Source organism: Numenius arquata, chromosome 5, assembly GCF_964106895.1.
Source record: "Numenius arquata chromosome 5, bNumArq3.hap1.1, whole genome shotgun sequence".
Lineage (NCBI taxonomy): Eukaryota > Metazoa > Chordata > Aves > Charadriiformes > Scolopacidae > Numenius > Numenius arquata.
In genome coordinates, this window is record NC_133580.1 from 56,801,624 (window position 1) to 56,824,911 (window position 23,288).

The 23,288-nt window shown below is 40.7% G+C and overlaps 1 protein-coding gene across 1 annotated transcript in view; it reads left to right on the forward strand.

The window, feature by feature from the left end:
• Nucleotides 1–19,232: 19,232 nt before the first annotated feature.
• Nucleotides 19,233–23,288, forward strand: part of ABLIM2 (actin binding LIM protein family member 2) — a 146,224-nt gene continuing 142,168 nt past the window's right edge. The window contains exon 1 of the mRNA XM_074148116.1: nt 19,233–19,288. Within this exon, the coding sequence (XP_074004217.1) occupies nt 19,273–19,288 (16 nt within the window). The 5' untranslated portion in view covers nt 19,233–19,272. The remainder of the gene's footprint in view (nt 19,289–23,288) is intronic.

Here is a 23,288-nt window from a genome sequence, read left to right on the forward strand (position 1 = left end):
GGTGCAATTAACATTATCAACAATCTGAGGGAAAATCCAATAATATATTTTAAAATAACTCTCATAATATATGAACATATTCAAGAGCTGTTCCTCTCCTGCACGAGTTATTTTTAATTGTAATATGCATTAAAGTATTTCCTTTAGACTTCTTTGAGGGGCATTGTGGTTTAGCACCCAAATTCATCCTAGAAAAAGCTCCTGCAATTAGGTGGCATCACTGCTTTAGCAACAAAGCAATAGATTCAACTAATAGCCAACAATCTAAGGCCTTCAAGGCCTGAAGTGAAATGTCCTCATGCCCACTGATAATTATTCATTCTTGGCCAGCTTTAATGCAGAGCCTCCAAGGGATAGCATCATTCACATTAACAGAGGCAATGCAGGGGAAAAACATCATTTTCTAAAGGTGACGAGAATGGAACGGGTACTGCATGCTTAATTCAAACAAACAGGAAGGTTTTTATAAATCCAGATAAAGAATTAATCCTCTGCAGGAACTCACACTGAAGGAAGACTGGTATGCAAGGATCCAAAGAGTTTTTTGCAGTAAAGTGATCTACTGAAGGTAGAGGTCAAGTCTGGCAGCAAGACTGTTATTAGCATGAACATCAGGAAAAAGGAATAGAAATGGAAGTAGAGCACAAGTAGTTGTGAGCTTCACTGCTCCCTCTTCAGTCATCGACGTGGGACATCCTGCCTCCCCACTTATTGGGCACAAGCTACTGCAGCTTCAGAAAAGTGCAGCCAGACCATCAGCCAATGCATCTGCAGAGGACATGACTCATAGCCAGCATGTTCCCCACTGATATTTAGACCCTTTTCCTCAGTGGGTTCTCACATGCCTCTTTAATTGATTTCATAAAGCTACAGGATAGATTTTGCTGTAATCCTGTCACTTAAACTGAACCCAAATTCCTCTGTGCTTACTCCAGCTATACTCGCTAACAAGCTGCTTTTATTATGAGTATAGGAACTTTCACAAAGATTTCAAGTTTGTTTCGCATTTGTTTTCCAGCAGAAATTGGTTAAAACTGAAGCTGTTGATGGAAGATTGCTTTCTCTCTGCCAAAACCTCAGACTACTGCCTGGTCACCTTTACAATCTGCCTTCAGACTGGTCTGCAAATTTCTCCCTTCTCTGTTCACCATAATATGAGGTATCCCAAAGCATATTGTTGTGTCTTACTTCTTCGCATACGTGTCTTCCAACACTTCTTGCCCTCCAAGCTTCATCTTCTAGATCCCTAAACCTGAGCAAACTGAGCCCCAACATGAACAGCAGCAAGAGCTCCTAGCTGTCTGCCATGGTGGGAGGGTACACAGGAAAAGGCAGCGACCTGTTTGCACAGCTTCCATACTCTGTTTTGCAGTCATTGTGACCTTTAGCCCATGGAGCACTTGAATAAGCAGTAAACTATATATAGACGTAAGCATGTTATGCAATTATAAAAAAATTAATGAGGTATACATACAGGTGGTATGACCAGGTCAGAGAATTAAACTACGACCATATCTACCACAAGCATGTAAGTTACTGAAGTATGAAGAAATCTAGGCTGGATATTGTTTTAATGTTTTCATGGTCCCATTTTGCCATTTATTCAAAAGTGCCTAACAAAGCATTGAGGCTGATTTTCAAAGGATGCTTTGTGGCGTCGCATCACAGTTCTCCATATACAATTATATGTATAAATTCATTTATGCTGATAAAACATAAATAGTAACTCAAACACAAGTGATTTTGATGCCTTTTCTCAGAAAAGAGTATTTCCACTACCATAAATGGTTAACATTATAGTTCTGACTTCAGATTTCAGTTTCTCTTGCTAACTTCCCTGAAAAACTGCTTATCAGACTTGACGACCTAGTTAGAAATTATTAAAAATAAAGGCCTGCCAGAGAGCAAACTCACTTTGGTAGGGATAAGCTTTTCCATTTGTGTAGCTGGTCTTTTCTTTAAGGTAATGACAGGAGCTAACACCATTCTTTGCAGTACTGTACCAGGATTATATGTAATGCATTGTAGCTTCCACACTTAAGAATTAAACACTCTTCTGCATATGTTTTGTAAATATTGGTATCTTCTATTGATAAAGATGTAAATATTACGATATTAAGGGTAATTAAATTCCAAAGGTGGTTGTTTAAATTACATTGTTCTATGAATCCAAAGCCAGTTGTTATTTTTAGATCAGGATTATCCTTAATCCCAGAAATAAAATTCAGTGTTCAGAATATTAATTTTTTCCATCAGCTCCTATCTACAAGCAGAAATATCACCCTTAACAAAATTTAGGAAAACAAATATACTGTGACTTGAATTCTTAGAATTCAGTTGAGTTGAAGAGATATTGATTAACTTTTCATGTCTTCTGAGTCAATGCATGTTAGTATACATAACATATAAACAGGGTGGTGAATGAGCCTACAAAGCATGGTGCTGCAAGAGCAAGTAGGACATCTGAACAAATCAAAATGGGTATGATCTGCTTAAGAAGATTCAGTCACAGTATCCCAGAGCCTAAGCCAAGGGAAAAAAAACAAATCAGAATGAGTGAAAGAAATGCAGAAATGGTATGTTCTTATCAATGTTTTCTCTTGGTTTTTCTAAGATACACAGTATGAAAATTAAATTCTTAAAAATATTTTTAACAGTCATGCTCTCCTCTACAGATTCCTTTCCCATCTATAATGTTTGTTTTAACTATCAAATGTTAACTCATGAGTCTCTGAGAACAAGAGAGTAAACAACTTCCCTGTAGCTAGGCACCTATTCTGTGTAGGACCTTTTGAATGTTTATTTAGCATCTAAATGTATCCTAAGTGATGCAAATTTGGTCCCAAATAACAAAGATTTCATAGAACTTCACACCACATCTCTGTCCTTCTACTGTTCACCTTTGACTATCTTATAAGTATCCCAAGGAGCAAAACTGTAACACACAAACAATGCTATGGTATAGCCATCATATTTATTATGCTGATGGTTTCTCATCAATTATTAAACCATTTCAGTACAAATTAAAACAGATTCAGAGGCACCAAACCAGAGAAAAACATTCAGCCACTATAAAACAGATTTAGAGTATATTAAACTTCAGTACTCGAGCCACTCTCATCGTTAGAGATTTTTCATAAACATATATAATGCTAACTTACCATTATACTTACTAGCAACTAGCCATTTGTTGGTAGCAACAAATACAAGATGAAGAAATGGATTAAAGATCTAACGCTCACCTTGTAAAGTAAGTTTGTCTTCTATAATTAGTTCATATAATATACAGTTATGTGCATTTTATTTATAATTTAGACAAAATTATTTTATCTCATGCTCTTTGAGGCTTGACCAAGAAATTCATATTTGGTGCAGGATGTTGACCATAAAACTTAATGATCTTCCCATTTTTCCAAACCAGGAGCCAACCTCTATTCAGAAGCCATGCAGGCAAAAGGGGGGCACTCCCCGCTGATCTGGGAGAGCCTCACTTTCTAAGGCAGGCACTTGCAGTGGGGATGAGGGTTAAGAGAGGAGAGGCAGATGGTGGACAGCTCAACGACTCCTACAGGAGTGCCTCCAGCTTCACTGGTGTCATCCCTCTCCATGGCCTGAGCTCCCTGGACATGCTGCCCTCCACAGAGCCATTGGTAGCTCCTGTCCAGGCTTACGAGGCTCAGAAGGTCACTCCACCTCCCCCTTGCCCTTTCACAGGGCACAGCAGGCTGGAAAGGTCTGTATTCAACAGCTGTTAAACACAAGGTGGAAATAAGACTCTTTTTTCCTACTGGAATTTACATAGAACAATTCCATTACCATGCTTTTCCCTCTGTTGCTGCTTCCTTTTCATTGAGGGCTTGTATCTAAAAACACAGCTAACCAGAAGAAAAAAGCTTATAGCTTGACATTTTTCATTTCCCTAACTATGCAGGTTGAGTGTTCCCCCCACACACACCTTTTCTTGTTGTTTTAAGAGGAGTTGTGGATGATAGAAACACTTCCTCTCCCCGCAACTCCTTCCCATTAAAGGGGGTTGAAGAAAGCTAATAATATCCACTGAAAAGGTTCTGGCTCTCTCTTTAAAGGTGTGTTTCTAAGGATGAGAATACGACCCAGTATATAAAAATGGTTTATATTTGAACTAGTTGCCTAAAACCTGCATGCAATACAATATTTCTCTTTCATTCATCATCTTCCCTCTAGGAGGCTCAGGACAATTTATTAACTCCTAGCTTCAAGTTATCACCAGCAACTATAATTATTGCAGTTTTACAGAGATGGAAATCAAGACAAAGATTATTTGTGGTCATACAGGAGCGCTATAGAAGTGCTGGAGAAATAGCCAGAGTCCAGAGGTGAACGCAAAGTTGAATTAATTTATCCCAAGAGAATTATTTATACATATTGGAAACTTCCAGGATGGTACAAGGTTTCTGCCATTGCTCCTCTTTACATCAATTCCTGTCTCAACCAAAAAAAATGAGCATCAGCTACTGTTTGTTACTCCTCTCATCTCATCTCACCTAAGCCCCTGGTGGATCAGACACAACTCTTCTAAATTTAAAGTCTCCATACTCTTCTAACCATTGCTGCTGTACCTAAAACAACAGAACTCTGGTTACCCCAAAATTTTTACTCATCTCATGTGGTGTGTTGCATTCAGGGCTCTAAGCCAGCCAAGACAACTGGTGAAGCCTGGGTTCACTAGGCTTCTGACTAGAAGGACCTCTGACTGTGTGCATGCCCTTGATCTTCTGCTCTGCTTCATCTCCTGTACATCCCATGTCATACAATATCTCAGTCTTGCAACAGTACTGTCTTAAATTAATCTAGGTCATTTTCCCAAACTGACACTAAAGCAGTTGTTTTATTATTCCTTCTCCCCAGTTTCAACTCACACTTGTTCCACATCTTCTGTATCAGGCTACAAACACCTTACAACCAGGATCATTATAAACTTTATCCCAGAGAGAGTAAATCACAGCTTTGATCTCTATGAAATTCAGTCACAGGCATGAAGTTAGAAAAATTCCATACTATGTACTGTACAGGCAACACTTAACACTTTTTTCCTCCAGTGCTGCTGTGTATTCCACAGAAAGGTAAAGCATATCTGTAATCAGGGTAAAAGGACTTCGGAATCTTAGTACTCTCCAAAATTGGAAGATTGACTCCTTTATCACTGAAGTAACTTTAGGTTAGTTAGCAATTCTTTACAGTAAACTATGTTGCAAGCAGCATCATTGTTCATGGTTGTTCTACAAACAAAAGAGCCCTAGCAAGCTTAAAAGATGCATTAGATTCCTTTAAAAGTTTTAACCCTTTCTTATGATTCGTTTTCTTCATACCTGAGTAGCACTGAAATACACTTTCCATCTGCAGTCCGGTTCTAAAAACAGAATAAGTCCAAAACTTTAAAATTTAGATATTGAAAATTGTAGACTAAAATTCACAATTTCATAGCTGACTAAAAATAAGCGTAAGCCATAGAGCTGCTTTAAAGAAAAATCAGTTCACTGTTAGAAAACTATAAGAGGCATCTATGAATCTCGATACTTCATTTTGAGTGCTAGATTTGACAGTGTTTGGCCTGTGGCAGCCGATGCAGAGGAATAAAGCAGGAGGACTGCTTTTGCTACTGAACAGCAGCTCAGCTCACACAACACTGCCTGGAAGAGGGAACACGGAGCAGCACAGGAACCCCCAGCAGGTCCTCATAACCATGAGAGATGGCAGTTATACATATTTTACAGTCATTTCATTATAGACACACCAAAGCATTGAACACTACAGAAATTACCCGTGTTTAACTGGCTGCAGTTCTAACATGTTGACAATAAACCTACAGTCAAATACCAGACCACAAGTATCTAAACCAGAGCAAAAGACAGACATGCAGATACAGAGCACAGGACTTCTCCTACCTTTTCCAAGTCTGATTCGCTATAACATGCTGGTAAAGAGCAGACAGATCTGTGCCTTCCTCAGTTCTGCTCAAAACTGACTCCAGCACAGCTCTTCCTGTTTGACCTTCTTATCTTTCCTGTTGATTGCACAGCCTGGCTTGGATGTGGCAAGTACAAAAAGTTGTCTATTAACTGATACTGTTAATTCCAAACTATTTTGTTTGGTAAAAAAAAAAAAAAAAGAAAAAAAAAAAAGAAACATTCAGGAGCATGGAGTTGACGTACTGAAGTTCATTATGCAAAGCAAAAATGTATCAAGTGTGCTGGAAGGTTCATTCACACACTCCTGCTTTTCAAAGCAATAATTCATGTTGGCATTTTGCATTAGTGGCTAAAAGGCTCCATGGGACACATCCAGGCCATTGTGCTATGCGAGCATTGTTCAGACAAAGTGACAAACAGTCCTTCAGATAGAGTACCAGGCTTTTTTGCCCCTTTGCTTCTGATCACAGGATTGGATTTCTTGCAGCCATTCCAGCTACAAAAAGCCTGATGAAGAATTACTTGACAGTGAATTTCCTCTGATACACTTGGGTTTAAATTGCAGAAGTGTGGAGTTTTGTAGATCTATCATTCACTATGCAGAATTAATTATCAGTTTTGGGAGTTAAGCAAGTCTGTTGTGGAGTAAATGCAGAGCATATCTTGTCACAAGACTTTGTCATTGATCCAGATGCCATATCCTAAATGACCCACAAAGGCAAGGACAAGAGGAACTAAAAATAATCCATCCTGTTTCAAATCTGCTTGCTTTTCATCCTCCGCTTCTTGAGATGTTTTTATATTCTCTTACTCCCTAACATACTGAAAATTTCACATACAGTTAGTCACAGTTATAGGTAAGCACCAAGTACCCCACGTGTCATCATTGTGGGCTGCATTGGGGCAGGCACCACATAAGAACGGAACAGACAGTGCCCACCCCAAAGACCATATATCTGTTATCTCAGACATCTCTAGCTGGCAACATCCCAACATTTGAGATACCAAGCCATTGACAAGTTGCATGTGTGTTGTCCTGTAACACATCAAACAGTCAGAGAGAGCCTATGGGATTGGGCAGCACCTGAAGAACACGGTTTGAGGTGGTGGGTTGTTCTGCACAGCACTGCTGCCCTCCTACAGCTCTTGCCAGAGGGAACAGAAAAAACAGACCCTTCAGATGCCTTAAAGACCTTAGTTATGACTCCTGCTAATCTGCTTCAGGGAACACGCACCTAAAAGTCAGTGTTAGACTTTATAAACTAGGTATTAATTACAAATCATACTCTTTTATTTACCTTCATGCCATCACACCATGCTAACATGAATTATAAATGCTACTTCACACTGATCGGCCAATCTGTTCCCGCAGTATGCTTGGGAACTCTCCATCTTTCCAGACATTATAAAGTTGGAAGGTATTCAAGTAATTGTATAAATCACAACTAACTAATCATCCCACAGTGCTCTCCTCCCACTGGAATTAATTTGATATTGCACTATAATGCAGTACACAAAGCATGCCACTTCAGGTTTAATTAATTTATGTAGTAGCTATGCCAACAGCATGAAATACCATATTTCTGCCACCATTTTACTGACTAATTTTCTGTGAGTTTCATAAATGAGTCTTTTCATCATGTTTATTTTATTTGTATATTGAACAATAATCTTTGGTTACATTATATAATCTCAGCTCTTCACTGGTATCCTTATCACCTCTTCTTTCATGTGTGCTCAAGGTAGTTTTGCAAAAAAAAAAACCAACCCAAACAAAAACAACAAAAACCCCATCTAACCCTATATTTTTCCCAGTGAATACCAATCTTCCATCCTCTATTTCTATGGCCCAATCATTTTAGAATCTACCAGTAATTAGTGTGTCCCTAAAATCTCAAAAAATACAACCATTTTTTATTTTAGAGAAGTGAAATTAGGAGAGATGCATCTCACATAGGGAAACAAGTAACAAAATAGCAACAACCGAACTCCAGGCTCCTTAACCGCATTTTCAATACCGCCTTAGAATCATAGTATAGTTTGGGTTGGAAGGGGCCTTTAAAGGTCATCTAGTCCACCCACCCCTGCAGTGAACGGGAACATTCTCAACTAGGTCAAGAATCTTCAGCTTCCTCTGTGATTTTACTCCAAAGTGTGTTTCACACCATGTATAGTACTTCAATTCTTGCGGATATGAGTATACTCACGTGCAGTTTAAGCGGAAACAAGGAAAACAAAGTTTTCAGCTTTAGGGTACTGACATCAAAAGTTAGCCCTGGACTTCCTGTTGTCTTATTTAAACAGTACCAGTCTGCATTACAAAAAAATGTAAGTGAATAACCTTATTGAAGATGTGAACAGCTGCTCCCATGAAATAACTCCAGAGACCAATATGTTGTAGGAAACAGGAAAAACACAAAGGTAGCACAGAGTGGTTTCTGTATTAGTAATTGCATTGCTCATACAACATTTTAATCACTAGAAATTCTGCTACATGTTCAGGTTTCCCTATGCTAAAAAAATAGTCTTGTGAATACTTCTTCTTTAACTATTAAAATTACAAGAAGACTTGGTGGCCCTGTTTATGTTGGGTTGTCCCTGATCTTTTCAGGATTAGTAAAAGAAGCTGCCAGGAGGCTGAGGAGGACATTGCGTGTTGAAACAAGACACTTCCTCTAATTGTCTCTCTCTGGCGTTGCTTTTCATCATCCTGTTTGTCTGCCCTTCTGCAGCTGCATGTTTGTCTGACCACTTTTCACTACAGCGGCTTGTGTTAGGAAAAACAACCCATTTTAATATTAAGGCCAAGTTATACCTTCCAGTATAACTATTGTTCCACCCCAGTTGGGGACATACCTATGGAGGAACAGTCTGCTGCCAAAGGAACCAAGCTGAACATGTAAGCACATTGAAATGTAACTCATTTGACTGTTTACTGATAACTGATAGCAAATACCAGATTTCGGCAAAAAGGGATTGTCCTATCCACTTCACTAAATTCCCGTCTGATCTCTTTCATCTCCAGTCCGCTAAACATGACAAAGCTTATTTCCCCTCGCTGAACCCTGTCATTAAAAGATCCTCTTTGTTTCACGTTCTGCTGAAATTAGCATTCTTCACTATTTATAGCTGGCATGACAAATTTGAAATCACACAAGATACTGCTTTCTTGGCTAAATTAGTCTCTATTGGTTCCTGTGTCATCCAGTGGTTAAGGTATAATCACTGGGAAAAAAAAAAAAAGCAGCAGTGTAATACAATCTGAACCACAAACTTCACAGATAAACATCTACTGAGCACCTAGATGTGAAACCTGTACATCTTGAAGCGTGAACTCAGTGGCAGCTGTTTACTTAGCAAACTTACTTAAATAATTATATTAATTTTAGCAGGATTAGCAGCATGCATGGATGTTAGTTGTGTTATCACGTTCACACCAGGCTTACACAAAACTTCCACAGAAATAGGTTTAGCCATATGTTTCCTTTTGATTAGCATGTTATCTCTCTGCAGTAACTGCATATAGCGTTAGCTAAAGAGTTAAAGTGTTTTCTCATGGAGTCCTGTCATCTTTTCATCTGCCTGGTTGGAACCCAGATAGCTTTACTTCCCCCAGATCTCAAAAACAACACCACCCCAGCTCCACAGCCTGGTTCAGAAAGGAAAAACAGAAAACATAAAAAGAAAAATATACTCCTCTCCATCTGTACGGAAATGCCGTCGCCTTGTAGTCTGCAGGAAAATGCTGAGTCAAAACATCCAGCTGTTACACCACTTAAACAGTTCCTAAGCTGTTTACCCAGCTCACTAAATAATAGCTGAGTTTACTTACAATTACCAAATGTTAATAATAGACGTTACTGAGCTTGTTATTCCTCAGCACAAGCCATAACATGGTGCACACCTGACAAAGCTTCCTCCTAAGTTTAGCAGCTCCCAGGAACCACTGTTACTCACTTGAGGACATTTTTGGCCATGGACCAAAAAGCCAACACGCTCCTACCAAGGAAACGATTTGGGCTCATATCCAAATCCCAGCAGGCAACAAGGTTGTGACGGGATTCCCTTTTTGGTCTCAGCCATGACACGGACCATGGGCCTCCATGTATTAGAGAAAGAGAAGCCTTCTAAACCAGTTTCATCATCTCGGAATAAAAATTTATTAGCACTTACCACTTAGAGGATTAATCATCTCCTTTCTTTACTCTCTGGGTCACCAGGATAACAGTATTTCTGCCCCACAGGGATAACAACCTCCCCTAATTAGGCACAGACTTTTGAGTTGCACATGGCACGGAAATCTATTACTTCTCCATGGCCCCAAACCAAAATCATCCAGAGAGCTTGCATTCACAAACTCCAGTATAGGGAATGAGCTTTTTCTAACTTTTTTTTCCTAGTTTTGAAAGTGAAATTTGTTTCCTTATATCTTCTCTAATCTACTACAATTAACAAACCACCCGGTAAACAAGGCTTCTAAAATATCAGACATAGCCTTAAAAATTTAGGTAACACATGTTGACATGGAAGCAACAATGCTATTCTTCTACAAATCTCCAACTACCAAAAGGGGGAAAAAATAACTACATGTAATTCAATTTATACTTAAACTCCCACAGAACACCTATTTTTCTAAAAAAAATTATTTTTTACCCTCCTCAGGCAAACAACCCACCTTTTATAGCATTGCAGATGATTTAAAGGCAAATGGGTACTTCCTTTTATAATCAGGTGAATTGATTTTTCATTAAATGTTAACTTTTTCCAGCTGCTTGAATTTTCCAGGTAGAAATAAGAGTTTATTCTTAAGGAAAGATTTGTAACCTTCTTATAGACAGCTAGGAAATACTTATGTAATGTTATATTAATTTGAGATTATTTATTTTGTTTTTTAAATGAATTTGGTATTTCTTTTCCTTCTGAAAACTCTTTTGTTTTCCTTGTTACGCATTCTGAAAAGGGCACTAATCAAGGTTTTTTTCCTGAGTGAGATTTCTGACACAGTTTTCCTACTAGCTTTTAAAACAGAGAAAACTATGTCAGTATATCTGAAACTGTTTATTGTGAGGAGAAAAATCATGTGGCTCCATGATTTTAAAGAAGAAGGGGGAGAACAAGCAGCAATGAATATTTAGTTCTGCTTAATTTCCTTCTCCCTTCTAAGGATTTGCATAAATGTATACTATTTGAAAGATATTTTTATATTTTTATATACATATTCATACTCTTTTTTTTTTTTTTTTTTTACTAGGGTGCTAAAGCATTTCTGGGATTGATAAAAAGACATTCAACAGAAAAGCACTTACAATCCTTAGCTGTATGCTGAAACACTTAATTTGCAGTACTGAAATTCTGAAATTTTACCCATCTGCTTGGTGATTCTGCTTAGTGCTAGAAAATGCGGGGTGAGGGAGCTTTATTTATGGGAGCTTGAATATACATGGAATACAGATATCTCCTGAGCTAGTTTTGGTATGGGGGAAGTAAATTTTGACTCACTTAGGCATCCAAAGTGGAGGAAAGATATTTCAATATGGATTCAGTGGAAACGAAGGCTCACTTTTGCTTCTACTGATGCTCTATGGAAGAACATGCCTGAAGGAATACCTGGAAGACCCAAAATGATAGGTAGCTGCCAGGCCAGAAACAATCACAGAACTGTGATTTATCATCCTATAATCTCTATGCTGTCCGTGAGGCACAACACAGTTCAGTGTCAGTAGTTTGTGTAAAACAGAATGAATGCTGGTGGTAGGCATGCCACGTGAGGGTGTTCCCTTTGATCAAGGTAGCCCAAAACACTACCTTCTTATATTTAGGGATTAACATCCCCAGCCACCAAAATGTCTACAGTACAGAAAATCCTATATTGATAATTTTGACTTTAAGAAATAACTGTAAAAGTCTGCATCCGTGTAAAACTAGCAAAGTAATTGTGATTTTTCCCAATTAGTGCTGCCCTCTAGTTGAGACCTGAAGAAGGGCTCACGTGTGCAAAATTGTGCCCATTTTTTCCAGCTTTATCTGTACATCCAATTTATAGCTTCTAGTAACTTTTTTTTCTCTTATATGTATGTTCTTAGACTTCTTGGCCACAGACACCACAACTAAGTATGTAAAAAGATGGTAACAAGCATTACAAGCACAACACTTTCTGCTTCTTAACTATCCAGCCTTGGCATGCTTGATGCACTATTTCCTAGATGAAGAATAAAGTCTTTAAAAGGTACAGTGCAATCAACAGTCTTGGTAAATATGAGGAAAGATTTCCTGTTTAATAGAGAGTATCTGAGGTACAGTGGAGCTTTTGTCAATATAGATCTGAAAATTTTCAAAACTCTAGATAACTCCAATTTAAATTTTGGTCTTTGAGCCATCTTACAATTCCAGTTTTGGACTATTGATTAAGTGATTTCAAGTGATTTCACTTGCCATGACGGACAATAATGATGTTAAGGTGTGAAAGTATAGGGGCATGCTATAAAAAGATTATTAATATGTTTAAGAGCACGCAACTAAAAAAGAAAAATTATAATAAGCATTAATACACCCAGGCTCACTCCATTAAATGCACAGTATGTGTCATATCCATGCATTATATTCAGGAATATTTTTTCATTTTTTCCTGTGTTTGAAAAAGAAATTGTTTCTCCTTATTTTCTAATTGACATCTGTCCATAAGTTATCAACAAACCTCATCTAAAACCTTTAAGTTATCTTTTAGGTAGGCTTAGCCCAAGCCATTACATACAGACTGGGACCTTCACCTTGTATCATTAAGCCTGGAAAGCAACACTGATCGTGCGAGACAGGTTCAATGCGGCTGGGGACACAGACAGGAGCATTCGGTCACAGCTGCCTTTTTCTAGGGAGTGATGTCTTCAAGCCCAGGTATGTTCCCTGGCAGAGTGTGCCAAAAGCTTCTGTAAATTGTCAGGCATCTTATCAGGCAAAGCCTCACTTACAGATGGTGCTATGTGAGAATTTTATCACCCAGGAAGAGTCTAATTTCTGCTAGCATGATACTGTATTTTTTTACTTTTTTCTTGCATAAGAACAGTGTTAGAGATGCAATGTAGGAAAAGCACCGGGAAATCAGAATACATCAGCCTGTACTGCAAAAGAGAGTTAAATTGACTCGGGGCCAATGGATTGTAATATCATCTTCTTGAATTGAGAACATGTAGCTTCACATAAAGAACAATTTTGCAAGGAGTCACGTTTGCAAGGAACTACAATATCCTTAATAAGCGTTAACCTCTCTGCAACAGGCACAAAGGGGACAGTATTATAGTTCTTGCTTGTTTACTACAGAAAGCACAACATTATTTACATGTTTACAGTCAGGAGTACTGATACCGCTGGCTACACAGGCTGCATCGCATTGCACTGAAATCCTCACAAGCTTCATCTGCTGTTCTCAAAATGAGGTTTTTGCCAATATTTTTGCAAGTGTAGTGACTTTTATATTATTCATGCTTAGTCTTGGCTCCTCCCCAAACCATCCTTTGCATTTGTGTTTCCGCACATTTCATTGCAGTGACCTGGATGGTTGTCATTCCCGTGTATAAATTATGTATTGGTGCTAATCATTACCTGCTTGACTTCCTGTCAGATGCAGCAGTCTGCAATATTAAAATTTATTTGTTCTGACCAACTTCCCAAAAGCTGACTGCTGACATGAGAGAACAGTCCTTGATTGTCTCACTGTAACAAAGATTTCTTTCATCCTCAGCCATTGTTCCCTTTGATGTTATTTCACTCTTTCTGCTTTCAAAGTTTGCCTGGGAGTTTTATTTGACCTACTAATTGTAATGCGTTTGGGTTTGTAATGGGTAATTGATGTCTAAGTTATAACTGCTAACACAATATTTATATTCTGCATATTGTGTGAGAGGAGCTTTGCATAAAAGTTGCTACAGACATCTTGATAGTGCGATGCAGACATCTCAATATAGTTCTGTGTTATTATTTCATTACAGATGCTTCACATTTATTCATTATTTATAAACACCTGTACTTCTGGCTCAGTGAATAGTTGGCAATTTATTTCCATACCCAGAATCTCATTTTAAGATCCCAGCCTCTTACTCTTCTGAAACTTCAGACTTGACTTTTACTTTATTTACTACCAATGTCATATTGATACAGCAAACACAGTAAGGTGGTAGAGAGGTACCTACTGTCACAGGCACAAACAGGTTACAAACACAAGCGTGGCTTATTTTGGCAACTGTCCCAGAACCAGTAATTCCATAATATAGTAGCTTTAATGTCAGAAAAATCATAATTTAGATTTGGTATTAGACAGAAAATTAGACTGGTGCAGGTCTAGTTACAGGACTGCAACCCAGGCAAAGAAGTCCAGCCCTGAATTCCTGAGACATATGACTAAAAAAAAACCTATGGTTTTAACACACAGATGTTTAGGGAAGTTTCTTCGCACAAAAGAGAATCAGTTAAAAGCAAAAGAAGGGTCATGACAGGTTCGTAGTCTTCTGTGGTATAAAAGAATTGCTGGTTTTGAAGTAATAGGAAAATGACACATTTCTGGAAATTTATAGAATACACTTGAGGGATAATTTGTCGTTTAAAATATAATCACTTCAAAATAAATTACTATGAATTGTAAGATTACTTATCTTCCAGAAGATATAATAGTTGTCAAAAGACAGCAGTTTGGAGTGAATATGAGCCTAATAATTAGATCTCAGGTTAAAAAATAAAGAAATACCAAAGTTTCTTAGGACCTTAAGCTCAGCTTTCAGGGCTACCTAATAAAATTTAAATACAGAGACGCACAGTAGGATTTAAAAAAGGATAGCTAATTTATGTGGGTTTTTTCTGATTTTTTTTTTCATGAGGTCCATTTTTAGAAGGATTTGAACAACTAATCATATAGCAGGCACAAGCTGATCAATTGTTCTTTTAACTTTCACTCCAAGTTGCTATTTGACCTGAATATCTTGTGATACTATGTCAGCTTTGAACATGAAGCCAAGGGCCAACTTACTGATGTTAAACAGCTACTTGGATTTGTGATCTTCTATATTCTGGACCAGCATGTAAATCACTCCTGGCAGCTGGTTGGATGATGTTTTTTTCAAATTTTTTTTTTTTTTCTGAAGAAACAAATGTTCTGCTTCATTCCCAGTGCAGAAGTTCTAGTTCCTCTCCCTCTTACTTTTAAAATATGACCCCTTTCATACTCAATTGGCAATGACCTCAAAAGCTTTGCAGGCAAACAATCAAATAAAAGTAATAATTTTATTGTGCTGGAAACCCATGGCTTCCCCGTTGTTGGAAAGTTCAGAAATATTAGAAACAATCCTTTTTGCTTGCTTCAGTGGGACTTTTTCAAGAAAAGCACTAAATAAAAATATTTTATGACAACTTTCTGTGAAACTGAATTTTAAAATACAAGTGTTATTAATTGACTGTTACCCCATTTGGATTCCCTGAATTTTGAAAGTAATAAAAGGGAAAAAATTAAGAAAGGCAAATAATTTTTGATCTGGTTAACTTCATTTGAATACACAGCAGGGGGGGAAACCACAAAGAACTGTCTGGCTGCTTGAACTACACCAGCCTCTGCAAGAATGAGAATGTATATTTTGTCAGTCCATAAATCTGCATAAATATGTTACATACTGAACATATAGAAGCACACAGTCATGTGTAATGAATATACACTATATTGATCTGTTTTGGTTACATTTAAAGTGCTCACTCTTTTTTCCTTTACATAAAGAGATATTCCCTTACCTGTCAAACTATGCGTTTCTGATAACTGGAATTATTAGGAATTCTATAGATAGTGAAGTGTTTTTTCAATTACAGCTATTGTAATAGAGCAAGATGTGGGAATGTATTTAAGAAATACATACAGTTTAAATACACAGGGACAGTAAAATGCAATATAAGTTCTTCCATAACACTGTCCAAATAACATTAGTGGAGAAATATTAGAAAACTTTTTTGCCTTGCATGGAGTTTTCTAAACTCTTCCAAAAAATAATGGTGCTCTAAAAAGAATTCAGGATGACATTGTGGCTGTGGAGGAAGAAGCAGGATCATCAGGATTGCCAAGGGCCAATTCAATTTCCAGTAATGACAGAAGTGGTGCAAAGTGCTGACAGTTTATAGGCTGCATTTTCAGCCTTCCTTGCAGTGGCTGGACAAGCTGATTGCTTTTAAAAATAAAGAGATGACTGCCTACTAGCCTGAGATTTGGTTTGGTAACGCAAGACTGAATCTTACATTGCTCCAAGGGGTGTATCTGCCCATTCTCAGGATAGATCATTGTCCTGAAAGATCTCAGCTGTTTCGTCAATGAGACTGGATGCTCAGTGGAAATCCTTTAGCGTAAACCTTCTTGCCAATTCTTTCTGGATGGTTTCATGTTGACTGTGAAGCCAACAATTCCACCACACTTTTGCTATCAAACTTTTCAAAACCAACTTCCTTAGCAAAAGAGTCTTTCTGGAGAGCAAGGATAACATCAAATCCAACAGGGTTCAGAGTAAACTCTTGACGACTATTTTTGCCATAAACCACTCATACACTGTGACCTCTTGTGACCTCTTCCCAAGTAATGCTAATGTTATCTATGCCATCCATGATATTAAACTATCTCCAAAAGTTATCCAGGCAGGGCTTTTCCTTACCTGTTGTCTCCTGGATAAGCTTGGAGAAGGTCCCTTCTAGATAGCAGGTCTTGAAAGCGGTGATTACTCCCTGGTTCATTGGTTGGGGTCTCACCAGTGGCAGAACATTACTTTTTCATTGGGCCATGGGGTCTCCTAATTAAGCTTGTGGCAATTGGCATTCTCCTAAACATGGAGAATGTTGAAGTCCATGACCTGTTTCTCATAGTGTTCCCTAAAGTCTGGCACCATCTAGGCACTTCGAGCATTTATGTAGTAACGCGGGCCTTTCGGTTGTTTCAGTGACTGGTAGAGAGAACTTCCAAAATCCTCTTGTAGTCCTGGGGTTCTCACTGCAATGAATAAGTGAAGGCTTTAGCGTGCAGTCTCCTTCTGCCCTGCTGCCCAGCAGAAGGGTCAAACTGTCTTGTAGCAGCCTTAAAGCTCCAAGGCAGTTTCCTCTTTACTACATCCAGCATGGACTGCACGCCCACTACCTTCAATACAACAAGTTATGTATAATTTAGCTTTTAAAGCAACACTTCAGCATAGCCACAAGCTTACTAGCATCACTCAAAGATTGCCTGGAACTCATGATGGTTATTATATGCAAAGACGGTTTGTGATTAAAAACACAGATTGCAGTGATGCTAGAAGTCAGATCTCATTGCCATGAGTGCAGAACAGGCAAGATGGAGGCTGCTGCGTAGCCACAACTGAGATGCTCTACGTGTGTCTACTCGTGATACATAACACACACGCATGCGTATTCATGCATCATCAGCATCAGTGATGTTCTACGAGGCCAGCTGCAACTCAGCTGGCATCCTTCAGTACAGCTGGGCAGCTCAGGAGAGCTTGCAATGGAAAATAGGTGGTAGAAGATTGCAGGATAGAAAACTGGTAATAAAAGCACTGATCAAAACACAATGGTAAACAATCGATGATGCAACTCCAAAACAAATGACAGAAAGTGACAGAGAGCAGCATGGTACTGAAGTTAAACGTTGCTAGTTTTAAGGAATGACTAAGTAGAGTAGGAGTAAAGGGTGGAATCTGATAGAGCTGCATAAATTCAGGAGTGACACAGAGAAAGTGAATAGGGAATGATATGTTTGCTATCTCTTCTACTACAAGAATGAGCCAGCATCAAACAAAGATAGCAAATAGCAGGATCGAAACAAAAGCAGATAGTTCTTCACACCACACAGTTCAGCTTGAAATGGTTTGCACAGGATGCTGTAGTTTCTTGAATTGTGCATGGCTTCAAACAGCAACCTGGCAAGATAACAGAAGGTTCTTCAATGTGAAGAACACACATCTAGCTCAGGAAGCCCCCCCCAGCAGATATCTACTGCTGGTGACCCTCAGGAATGGGAAACTGGGTTCGATTGTCTGATCCTGCCCAGCTGCTCTGAGTGCAGGTCCACACTCTTCTCAGCGGTAGCAATTATCTCCAGGGGCTCTCAATTTGCATCAGTCAAATGACATGAGAGCCATACTGTACTGCTGTATCACACAGAGCCGAGGACTGTGGTTCCCTGTCAAATCACGGCACGTAAGCGCTGCTACGGAGCTCATCTCACTTCAGTTACTGGTGTAGGATGGGAAAGTTGTGTAGGTTTTTATGGTTACAACTATTAGTTAAGTTTTAACTTTTAGATAACTGTTGGTGGAAAAGAGCATAATAAGCGTGCTTATATAAATGCAAAGCAAGTCTTCACACCCCTGTTTCTTCATGCTGTTGCTGTAATTCCGAGCTGCCCCAAACCCAATCCAAAGTCAGCGTCAGAGGAGCTGAGCAGTAAATACAACACACTTATGTGACTACAGCTGGCTCCTGGTTTTGTTAAACAGATGTTTTGGGGTTTTTTAAACATTATTTCTTCCAGAAGTATAGTAGATTTTCAGATTGATGAAATACTGAAGAAGCTGGCTGTAATAAAACATCCTGTGTCCTTGTACTCTCAATTACAAAAGATCAGTGAGAGTTCACCTGCTCCAGAAACCACCACCTGCCCCTCCTGAACAATCAGATTTGCTGCCAAACATCTGTGCGGTGCAGAGCCGCCTGGAGCCGAGGAACAACGCAAACATCCTCATCCTTATCCTCATTCCCTGGGCGGGTTTGGAGGGTTTTTTTGGGGGGTGGGGGACACGCTAAGGCACCTGTGCGCCAATTCGCTTTGCTCGGGCAGCGTACCAACATCGCGCAGAAGTCGGGCAGGGAAATGCAGAGGAAGCCCTCACCCACCGAGCCCCGGGGGGCTGGATGGAGAGCTGGCGGGCAAGGAGGTGAGCGCAGGCGGCGGCGGGGAAGTTTCTCCCGGGGGGGGTGGGAGGGAGGAAGGAACCGGGAGGGCTGCAGCATCTCTGCCCGCATAAGCGGCGGGGCCGGAGCCTCCCCCCGCGGCCGCAGGAAGGCACGTAGAGGGATGTAATCCGCGGGGCGGAGGGGGGTGGGGGGTGTTGCCGCGGAGCTGCCTACACTTCCCAAGGTGCCCGCCGCGCCGCGCTGGGGCTGTGGGTGCCGGCACCTGCCGGCGGGGGCGGAGCGCGGCGCCGCCTGCCCCGCTGCGGGCTGCGCGGCGGCGGGCGGGGATGGTGCCGGTGCCGCCCGCGGGGGCGCGGTGACAAGCGGCGGGGAGCGGCGGCGGGCGCGGCCCCTCCTGCGCGCCATGAGCACCGGCACAGGTAGGTGGGCGCGGGGAGGCGGGGGGGGGGGGCGGGCGGCTACCGGCCCCCCTTGTGTTTGGGGTCCGTCACGTTGCGGCGCGGCCGCTCTCCGGGGTGCGGGCAGGGGGAACCGGCTGAAAATTGCTAAAAAAGCAGAAAATACGCGTACGCGTATGTGCGCGGATATCGCGGAGGGGAGCTGGCGCTGCCGCAGCCGCGGGGCGCTGCCGGGCGGGAGGAGCTGCGGCTGCCGCTGCGGTGCCGGGACCCTGCGGGGGGGAGGGATGTGGGGTGCTCCGGTGGTGCCGCCCCCGCCCCGGGCGTCGTCCGCACCCCCAGCGGGGGTCCCCGGGGAGCCCTTGGCCGGCCGCAGCGGGAGGCGACCCGTGTCTGTGTTGCCCCCCCCGCCCGCCCGCGCCGCCGGCGGCACACCACGGCACGGCTCCGGGGGTGTCTCGCCCCGGCCCCGCAGCCGACATGCGGGTGAGGGCGGCTGGCAGGCTGCTGGCACCCCCTCCCCGCCCCGCATCCCGGGGCTCCTCAGACGGGCGTATTTGCGTTAAAAGCTCGGCCTTTTCGGCGGTGACAGAGAAGGTGAAAATCACGGAGCCCTAGCTGGGATCGCCAGCCGGAGGGATCCGGTTGCCCAGGGCGATACAAAAGTAATTTCTCCTGTGATAGATGCAGAATTCGAGAACTGACTCGGAATTGTATTTTCCAGCGATTCAGCATTCGTCTGCGTTGTGTGGCTGCGGGGGGTGGCTACTTCAGAGCACAGCTGATCACAAAATATTACAGTCTTTAAGGCAAATACAGGGTTGTGCATAGGGGAGAGGGAGGTTGTGAGAGCTGATTGTATATTTCATTTTTGAGGGTAAATGTAGCTGCTAAATATACCCTCTGCCACAACAACGGGGAGAGGTTGAATAGCTACAATTACATGGTGACTCTGTATGTCAACATGCTTAATCATATCATGTCCTCAGAGCGAGCCAAATGAGAGCCTACTGCAAACAAAGGGGAGAACGAGCTCCCCGTGAGAACAGTGCGAGATCTGGGGTCAGGCACCTGCCAGAGGCTTCAGCTGAAAACTGAGTTTGGTATTTCCTCATGTCTGTTAAAGGCGTAGACGTTTCCCTGTGTGCCCGTCATCCACGTTCTTGCGTGGTCTGTGGATGACACACGCACTGCCAGGGTGCTGGTCCTTTCCGGGGAAGTGCCTGGGCCAAGGCAGGTGTCCAGGGGTGCAGGTGAGAGCAGGATAAGTGTGTGTTGAATTGAATCATGTGCTAGAAATCCTGAGTCTGCTCCCTGTCTCTAAAGGGAATGGAGATGGTTAACGCAGATGGTGACATCTGCATTGGAGATGATTAAAACTCCAGCACAGAACCCTATCCTCGGTTACCCGTCTGTAATTTCGAACTGAAGAACATGAAATACTGTGAAACATTTAAATTCTGTAGTGGTAGAACTGAGGCTGGTGGGGGGAGTATTAAAGTCCAAAGTTGTATCTCTATAGTATTTAAAATGCCAATTAAATAGATTGGAAATTTATAAATCCAGTAGAAAAGTTAGTGTGTAACAGTCTAGTGCAGAGGAGACTTGACACAATTCTATCTCAGTAATTGCACGAAACATGGTGTAAATGAAATAGCAAAAATGAACGGTGCCAAGATAAAAATAACATCCTGGGAAAAAAAGAGAGTGGAAAAAACCCCTGAGAGTTCTTAGCTCTCATTTGAAAGTATAACTGGCAGTTTTAAGAGCATTGGTTTTAAGTATCAGTTTAGCTTTGATGTTTCCAAATTTTGATTTTGCGTATCTATGTAGCCTTTGTAAACAATTTACAATCAATTTTTATTATAAATTAAATGTGAGGAGCCCATACCTGCCATGCAAAATCAATGGAAATTTTCCATTGACATCAATAGGGCAAGTATTGCACAGCAAATTTAATGCCACGTTTTGACTAAAATTACTGTTTCCAAAAGATTTCCGCCAAAATTACTGTGGTAAAGCTGTAATTCAAAGTTTGGTGTTTACTGTAACAGATATTTCTGGTTCTGCAAATTAAGGGCGCATTGTGGTACTAAGATCAACCCCACATAAAGTTCAAGGAATTGCTGCACTGTTTCATAATCCAGGAGAAATCCCTGCTCTTCCTGTTACTCTTGAGATGGAGTAAACTGTTGTGGATCTGTGCTTGTTACTCCAGAAACCTTTGCTCAGACTGTGTTCCCTCTTGTGCTGATGCAACACATCGTTAGCTACCTGCATCAAGAGGGTTTCAGGCAAACCTGTGACCCTGCCCTGCTATTTTAACCGTAAAATTTGGCTTTAGATATAGAAATGTGTGTATTTGTTAAACGTGATTTAGTTTGTAGTATATAGATACGGATAATACAATTTAAAGTGCCCCAATAGTACGTACTTTGAACCATCATTCTGTGTTAATGGACTGCAGACTCATGCTGTAATTTTAAATCTAGAAAGCATATGATCGTGTGGCATAGTAAAACACAGCTGAAATGCATTATTACATATGTTGTAATGAGATTTCTTCCAGGTGTGATTTTCCTCAGCTGAGATCCATATACTTACCATTGATCTTGGCTGAAACTATTTCTAAGAGCTTATTCACTGCCCTTTACACCTGGATTTACACATGGCATGGCTGTGCTTTTAGGATTCTAAATGTACTTTAAGAGTTTTTAATATGATTATCAGTCTAATATTTCAGTTCTTTGCCATGTTGAAATCACAGCAAGAAGAACAGAGTAGGTTAAAAATTGTGGATTGAGAAAAGTAGGTTCCCATCGATTCCCAGAAATAGGGTAACGTGGTGTCTATTATTTAAGTGCAAAAAAAAAGGAATCGCAGAGCTAATTACATACTAGGTGAATTATCTTAGATTAGATTAAAAGTCATGACACAAATTCATACAGCTATTTAGTCTTTAAACTGTTACATTAGAGGGAAAATTTGATTGTGTGGATCAGAGAACAGCTAATGGAGTGTCACAGCCCAAATGGAGGAGGAAGACAGTGACTCTGGTTACAAAAGAGGTTACGCAGGTTGGTCCCTCGGGCTCCTGCTCGGCTTGGGAGATGCTTAATTCCTTTTCAAAGTTCACATGCAAATACACTGATAGGAATCCTCTCTGGAGACAATAGTACGACTGTTTCAGACTGTAGTATATTTTATAGTTAGATACAGTGTTTTACTTTCAGCCCTTCATTTTGAGCACTAGTCAAAGAGATCATTGAATTACTAGATACGAGCAGCAAGAGGTTGACTTCCTTTGGAGTTCTCCAACTAATGAATGTGTGAAGATTATAACACACAATCCTCCAAGTTTTATAATTAAACAGGATTAAAACTGCTTCATTCCATTGCCATTTTAGCCATGTTTCCCTGAAAAAATAAGTAATGACATATTTCCTCATGGCATTTTCTTCCTTTGAAGTTGAATTGCATATAATGTATGTAATTTCTTAGACTGCAAAAAACAGGAAGCCGTATCTTAGGATTCTTTAAGGTTTTTGGTTGAAGATTCTTCTTTAGAGCTCTTTAGAAAAGGATTTCAGCTCAGTGTATGACATCTGTTAAATGGCATCGTGTTCTGGGACTGTAAGAACATACAGCGCAGTTAGGAGAGGATGAAATAGGTCAGAAGCTTCTCAAGTGATGGTACATCAGCTGCTAACTTCTGACTGCAGGACATCCTGGCTGCCATGGGCCTTCATGTGCTGCCCCAGCGCTGCAGCAGGTCTTTGGAGAGATACCTAGTTCTGCTTTAAAAACCCCAGATACGTGGCTTTCTGACCGCGGTCTGTTTCTTGCCAGTTTGCCTGTTTGCAGTGTGGCATCTGTACAGTAAGGAGCATCCTCCGTGCCTGGTATCTGCACGCAGCCGACTGCCATTTCACTACATGGTTAAAGTCAACATACTTTCGGGTTTGCTTCTCAGGACCTTAATGGCTTATGTACTTAATGCCCGGTAATGAGTTTTGCCATA